Consider the following 7,776-nt stretch of genomic DNA (forward strand, 5'->3'; position numbering starts at 1 on the left):
TGTTTGCCACACGGTGTTTTGTCTCTAATTTATTCTTGTTGCATACGCATACGCGCTTGAACTGCTTGCTTCAAGTTGATGGTTGCTTTCTTGCCAAAAGAAAAAAGTTGACGGTTTCTTTTTCATATACATAAAGTGAAACGAAAGCCTATTTTTAAAGGTAAAAATGCATGTCCCGCGCAAAAGTGACCGTTGTGGCAACACTAGGCGTCACTTGTGGAGTCAGGTCAATGCATGCGCCTTGTCACGGGACTCCTAATTAAGATTCTATAGCAAGTTAAGCTTTATGCTTGCTCTCAAAAAGAAAAAAGATTCTATAGCAAGATGTAACAATAGGCCAAGAGCAGGCAGCATCACAATGGCGTGCACATCGACCGATCCGTATACCTACAAGCCATTATATTTCCGGCCGCGTCGCCGTCGGCGAGAAAACTACAGACCCGTCGTATTCATGCATACTTTTTCTGATTGATTGCAACTACGTACCAATCGATTCTGATAAACTGCAATAGTACTCTGGCTGTGCCGCGGCTGTAAATGGGGTTGAAGTCAAGCAAAAGGAAAGACAAATAATTTTCTTTTTCGAGGTTAAGCAAAGATAATCAGGCCCCGGCCGACAATTCTCATTCTCTTGCCCGTGAGAAAAATGGGGCTGCCCGAGCCCTTGCAATTCTCGCCCGCTGCCTCATGTGATCATGTTTGCCTTCGTCGCCGCTGTTTACATTTTGTGTGAGCTCGGACGCCCCGCAATTCTGCTGGCTGTCAAGGCATCGTCAAGTAGTGTGTCCGAGGGTCCACTTGAAATAAGTGGGTAGCTATCTCAAAAACAACAAACAACTCAAAAAAAGTACTCCCTCCGTTTCTAAATATTTGTCTTTTTAGAGATTTTAAATAAACTATCACATACGGATGTATATAGACATATTTTAGAGTAGATTCATTTATTTTGTTCCGTATGTAGTCACTTATTGAAATCTCTAGAAAGACAAATATTTAGGAACGGAGGAAGTAGTGTGTTAGAGGTAGTTTTGTACACTGACAAAGATCTGCTTTAGATTGGAGTTTAGAGTTAGAGACTGGCACCCCACAAATGACAAGCACAACATGCAAAACCAAGATGACATGATTGGCTTATCCAATTTACTGAGAAGACCAGGTAATTATAGAGCCTATGTATTTTCTTGAACAAATATATGGCTACCCACGGACCCCAGTTTCCAAATATTTAATCCATGCATCATCTTGCTTCTGCGTGCTAATAGCTATTCCTGGAATATGTAACTAGAAATTCGGAAGTTCCCATTCCAGACTGAAAATAATCACACACATACACATACAAAATTTCTATTCTTTGCCATATTTTGCTGCAATGATTGGTAACAAGGCGACTAATTATCAACTACAAACTTGCTTTCCTTTATTTCTTATTCTTCACATTAGAACTTCAAGAAATTTCTGAAATCAACAAAGACTAATAATATTAGCAACAACTTATTATTACATTGCAACACCAGATTGTTTTGTAATAGCTGCAAGTAGTCTTGGCATCGAGGGCACATCAATCTCGTGTAGACCCTCTAGAACCCGGACAACTTCACCCATCGTCGGACGATCAAACTCATTATCTTGGATGCACCAACAAGCAACTTTGCAAACCCTTTCAACTTCTTCCAAACTGAATTCACCATTTAGCCGTGGATCCACCAAACTCTTCACATCACCGCTATGAAGCTTGCTGATGGCTTGCACGGGGAAATATTCAACATGCTGGTTACTGCTATTGTTGCTGGTGTTGTATGACGTTTCATGTGCTGAATTCCTCCTTCCTGATATGATTTCCAACAACACCATGCCAAAGGCGTAAACATCGACTTTTGGCGTGATTGCAACTCCGCTAAGCCACTCCGGGGCAAGATAACCGATGGTTCCTCTAAAACTTGTCAGGATTCGGCTAAAGTCCCTTCCCACACACGCTGCCAGCCCAAAGTCTGCAACTTTAGGAAGAAATGACCCATCTACCAATATGTTCTCTGGCTTAATATCACAGTGTATAATGCACTCACGGCAACTTTGATGCAAGTAGTACAATCCTCTAGCAACTCCTAGGGTTATTTGGTATCTGTTATTCCAATTTAGGGTAGTGGCATCACCATTATTGCTCACCTTAAATAGATGACTATCAAGAGACCCATTTACTATGTGTTCATACACAAGTAACCTATGATCACCTTCACAACAGAAACCAATAAGTTTGACTAGGTTAATGTGTTGGATCAATCCAATTGAGCTCACCTCAGCCCTGAATTGCTTCTCTCCTGCTTGATGGGCAACATCAAGCCTTTTAACTGCTACACTAGTCTCTGAGTCACTTAATAATCCCCTGTATACAGAACCAAAACCACCTCCACCCAGCTTTTCTGAAAAGTTCTTAGTAGCACGAACTAAATCCGTGTATCTAAAGGCTATAATCCCACCAGAACTACCTTGATTGTCATAGCTTATTGATAGAAGACTACAGCGCTTGAATTTGTTCCTCCAAATCAGTAACAATAGCATGAACATTAGTAATCCAAAACCAATAATACTGGATGCAATAACAACTCCAACATTTGGTTTTCTTTTGTTTTTTCTCAGACTTGGCAGCAAATCTTTGGCGGCAAGGCGAAGGTAGAGAACATGATCTCCGGTGTTATCAATGCCTTTTGCCAGAATTACATTAAGTAATTCTCCATTCCAGACAGAACATCTTCTATCGTTATAGGAATAAGCAGTGCAGGAGCAGGAACTGAGACAAACTTCTTCGCATTTTCTTTGAGTGGTAGCACTGACTATGTTTTGCGAGTTGTACGGATATTGAACTTGAGCAGTGGGGTGGAATATGTCTGTTGAACTTGTCATGTTTATCTCATGAGTGCAATGTAACGGTGTATTTCTAATGCATCCTTCTGTTCGATCATCAAACTCCCAATCATGCGGGGACTTCTGAGAGAAGTTCTCCATACAATCACATGATGGATGTGGCTTGCCGCTACAGATTGTGAACGGTCCACAGGTTGCAGGCGGATCACATGGATCGTCTGGTTGGGCATATATTGTCTGCCAAGACTGGCTGGCTTGTGACCAAAGATTCATCTTTATCTGACCAGAGATGTCTAGTAAGCCAAATATGGAAGCCGAGGATTCATCTCGTAAAGTGCCCATATAGTACTCCTCTTGGTTGTTATCAACATATGTTATGTTAAGTAAACCTTTGGTCTGAGGATTCAAATCTAGCAGTGCCTGGGCTAGTGGCAAAAGATTCATTGCTGATGTTGTGGAGGATTCATAAAGCCAATACACTATTGATGGATTCTTGCGGCGCTTGAGGACGAACCCCTTGATATCTTCTAGGTCAAGACTGTATGACCCTAAACCAGGATCAATGAGGCTCTTCTTTGAGATGAGTTGGCTGCTAAAACTAGTGATCTTGTTACGGCCAAACTTAGAGCCAGGAAGCACGACATCTGTTGGGTAGTCGAAGCTCTGCCACAACACCTTCTGTTCAGATGTGAGGGCAAGGTTTCCATTGTTCAAGAGAAGGGCAACACTAGTGGTGAGGGTGTTTTTTTTGCTGGTTTGTGTCATATTATTGGCGATGTGAGTGGACCAAACTACAGACTCCGTGTTGCCGGCATGGTTTACTACGATGACAAGATTGCCATCGCTTGCTATCTTGAGCTGTGTTAGGTTGAAGTTGTGGTGGACGATGGGCTCCTCCCTATTAGCGACCCACACAGTAGTGAAAACCGGGATCTTATTGAACCATATGCCCAGATACCAGCCTGAGCTTGGGGAGGTGACATTGTGAGACGACTTACTGATGCTACCCGCCGCAGCTGCTGGCTGGAAGAAGCCAAGCGTGAACTTGCCGTTTCTGGAGACGAGCTTGCTGCCAACAGCGAGCGCTTGGCCTGCCGTCAGCTTGTCTCCATTTGCAGCTGCAGAGGAGCACCGAGGGGTGAGAAGGAGGAGAAGCCCGGGCAGTATGTGGAGGGGAGTCATTGAGGAGAAGTGCGTGGATGATTTGAAGAGGAGAGGAGGGGATGCATATATAGAGTGGAAGTAGTATGTCTTCTGAAGACGCAGGAAGACCGAAGCTAGCGCTACAAAGACTGGCTGAAGGGGAAGACTTAGGGTCAATCATGTTCACACTGGGACAGTATTTCAATTGATACAAGGCACCATTAATCACCGTAAATACTACAGTGTGTAGGACTGTGAGGAGGAATTTCAATGAAGATTCCCCAAGCAATGAATCACAGCTTCCTGGAAATTAGCAGGCGCTGCACATGCATTGCCAAGGTCCCATCCCACGTACTGTGACATTCATGGCCTACGTACAAGATCATTCAGCAGCTAGCTGAAGTTAGAATCTAACCAAGGGCCGTCCTGCATCCGTCCGTGCCGCTGGCAATGGCAAACGAAGCTAGCACAGTACACGCCCTCTGTGCTCACATCGTGTGATCAGTGCGGAATTGCATCTCTCAAACATTCACACAGAGAACGCTGGTCCTGAGGTCTCCGGTAGGACACTCACATCGAGAGGAAGAGGGTTCGAGGTTAGGGTGTGGGCCTTTTTCTGATTGACAGCTCGGATTAGACGGTGATCGAGCTGGACATGGGAGGCGCCGCGGCCGGCGAGGACTCGCTAGGACCTTGCCGGTGATGAGGAGAACACACATACGGCTCGTTGCTTTGGAAGATCAAAATCCCGTTAAGAATCAAAGTCTTCATGTGGTTTGTGCACAAGAAGGTGGTTCTGATTGAGGATAATTTGGCAAATCGTAATTGAGATGGTAGTTAAAGATGTAGTTTTTGTGATCACGATGAAACCATCAAACACCTCTTTCTCGATTGTCCGTTGGCCAAGCTAGTATGGCGCTCAATTCATATAGCATTCAATATCACTCCTCCAAATAGTATTTACACATTATTTAAGACATGGCTAAATAGAGTAGAGACAATTACTGTGGACATATTCGTATAGGAGTATGTGCATTACTTTGGGCTATATGAAATTGTAGAAATGAGATGATTTTTAACAGACAAACTTCTATAATTTTTTTGCAGGTTATCTATAGGACCACTGCTTGGATCTGTATGTGGTCATTACTCACTCCCGGGGAAGCCAGAGAGTCTTCGATTAGTGCGTCTGCCCGATGGGAGATGGTCTTTCGGGATAGCTATAACCGGTTTGGATGACGGTCCAGTAATAGAATAGATGTTTAGTCACCTCGTTTTATTTTCGTCGGTTGTAGTATATTATACCTTTTTTATTTTTCTTCACCTCTGAGGGCATGGCCATCGCTCCAACATGGACCGCTGCCTCACGTGCCCACGTAGGCTCGGATGCCAGATGGATTCAAAGGTGCAGCCCTGCAGGTGGCAGGTGCATCCTGCGGAAGAGACGTCTGCTTCGTCAGGAAAAAGGTAAAGCTAGCAAAAAGATGAGAGGAATTGGGTAAAGAAAGGATAGAGAAGGGTCCACTTTGATAGATGCTACTGCAGCCTCCATTGGGCGTTGATCAATCAACTCGGTGGTTTCACCCCCAATTAATCTACGTGACGGCTGGGGCATCATCTGAGTGAGCTTGTTCTGTATCACAGACTTTTCAGACTTTTTGATTAATAAAAGAGTTGCATGCATCACTCTGATGCAGAGATCGGGGTAATCTTTTTTTTCAGAAAAAAAAACGTATGGCTGGCCCGCAGCCGGAGGAGGAGCAGGATTCGCTGGGCCGAGATCAAAGTGACATTGTGACTGAAACTACTTTTTTTTTCTCAGTCAGAGTACGTTGTTGGCAATTCGAGAGCTAAAGTCTTTTTTTGCGAGATAAAAGTCTTTACCGGTCTGCATGGGCACACACGTACAATTTGCCAAGACCACGAAGACGACGTTGACTGAAATAATGGTAGCCCAGCTGTTGTGGTCAGATGGACCGATATTGCACACAGTAGCAGTAGACACTTAATTTGATTGCGACCAGACATTTTATTAGGTCTCGACTGCTCACAACCCGTAGAGAAACTTGACTCAGTGTATGTCCCACTGGAGACCCGTCTGAAATAAAGGATGCATGGATCGAGTTGCGATGTGGACTCGCCACACGCTCGTTGCGTTTGCATCAACTTATTGATGCACTGCAACTGCAAGTTGCACAATTTTTAGTGGAGAAAATGATCGATGGATCAATAAATTGTACTCCCTCTACAAAGAAATATCTAAACGCTCTTATATTTTTTTACGGAGAAAGTATATGTGTAACGAAACGAAGAATAGTGTCTGGGCCAGTCTCATGCGTATGATATGAGTGAAATTTATGCAAGATGATTGTCAAGACTTCATGCAAAATGAGTAAAGTGGCTGCATACATCACCCAGATGCAGAGTCCGGGGGTCCTCCTTCATTTCTAAAAAAAGACTTCATGCAAAATGAGTACAGCAGAGATGGGTGCATTCAGATTTTGTTTTGAACTCTAGCAAAAAAAAATGTTTTGAATAATACACTAGAATTCTGTTCAGCACATACATTCATCCAATAACACACACTGATGCATAACATAAAGAATGCACCATGCTATAAGATTAACATTATATACAAGCAAGCAAGACTATCACTCGCGGTCTCACGGATAACAACAACTTTTCTTAAAGAGAACGTCCACTGTGGGCTAAGAGAATCTCTAACCAAACCCTTATAAAGCTTTAGAAGAGTAAAAATAATCAGGTTTTCTTCTCTAAACTGCACCTAACCGATCCCTTATAACCTTGGAAAAAGCGGTAGGTGTAAGCGAGGCGGTTGGCCTTCGCCTAGTGTCTAGGCGGTGCTTAAGTGCCCTAGGCGTGGCCTAGGCGGTAATATAGTTTTACTATCAGGGCATATTTGTGGATATGATATGCATGACAATATTAATTTAGGGCATATAAATAAGTTAACCACCAACTACTACCATTGGCATATGGCCCATTTGGCATATATATATGAATGCAATATGGCATCGTTTGTCGCTTGGGGAGACAATTCTTTGCTTGCCCTGCCTAGACTTCCATTTATGCCCTAGGCAAGGCGTTTGGCCATCGCCTAGCGCCTAGGCGTGCCTAAGCGCCTCCTAGGCATTGCCTTTTCCAACAGAGCTTATAACTTATAATATACTCCACGGCAGCCTCAGCTCTTAAATATACTCGGTCGCCCACCCGCAGAGTAATTTTTTTCCCTTCCTCACCCCGAGCCACATCCACTCCGGCGCCGCCCTACTTGCCTCCGTCGGCCACCACGCACCACCGCCGACCCCCCCTGTAGCACCTACTGCACTCCTCCCTCACGTCGATTCGGCCGCTTCTCGTCACCGATGCGTAAATTAATAGATCTACGCCCGTTGCCGCTGTCGTCGGATTCAACGCGTCTAGTCCTCGGCGGCATCCGTTTTGAAGGGAGTCTACAGGGAACGAACCACACAACCACCTCTACTGCTCCGCACCGCCTCTCGGTGAGTCCTCGATCCCTCAACGCTTACATCTCAATCGTTGACCGACCACCGGCACAACCACGTTCGCTCGTCCACCGGGCTCAGTCCTCGCCCTACCAGTTATCATGTGCAGTCACTGCTGACGGTTGGTGCTGCGCCTCGTCTTGAGCATGCCCAAACATCCTTGATGGGTGTTCTACAAGTGTGAACACGAAGGAGTGAGTGCCATTTTTGTACAGTTGTTCTTCGGATTCGTCGCAATATGAAACCC

General features: G+C 44.6%; 1 protein-coding gene across 1 annotated transcript; it reads right to left on the reverse strand.

Moving 5' to 3' along the window:
• Positions 1–1,433: 1,433 nt before the first annotated feature.
• On the reverse strand, positions 1,434–4,041 carry LOC119297937 (G-type lectin S-receptor-like serine/threonine-protein kinase At2g19130). Its single transcript, XM_037575518.1, has one exon. It carries the CDS (start codon positions 4,039–4,041, stop codon positions 1,498–1,500), a length of 2,544 nt encoding a protein of 847 aa, XP_037431415.1. The 3' UTR covers positions 1,434–1,497.
• Between the last annotated feature and the right edge of the window lie 3,735 nt (positions 4,042–7,776).

This window comes from Triticum dicoccoides, chromosome 5A (genome assembly GCF_002162155.2).
Source record: "Triticum dicoccoides isolate Atlit2015 ecotype Zavitan chromosome 5A, WEW_v2.0, whole genome shotgun sequence".
Lineage (NCBI taxonomy): Eukaryota > Viridiplantae > Streptophyta > Magnoliopsida > Poales > Poaceae > Triticum > Triticum dicoccoides.

Bases quoted from the DNA above. Each gene is read 5' to 3' on its own strand.
- LOC119297937 (XM_037575518.1), bottom strand. From the start codon at position 4,041: ATGACTCCCCTCCACATACTGCCCGGGCTTCTCCTCCTTCTCACCCCT.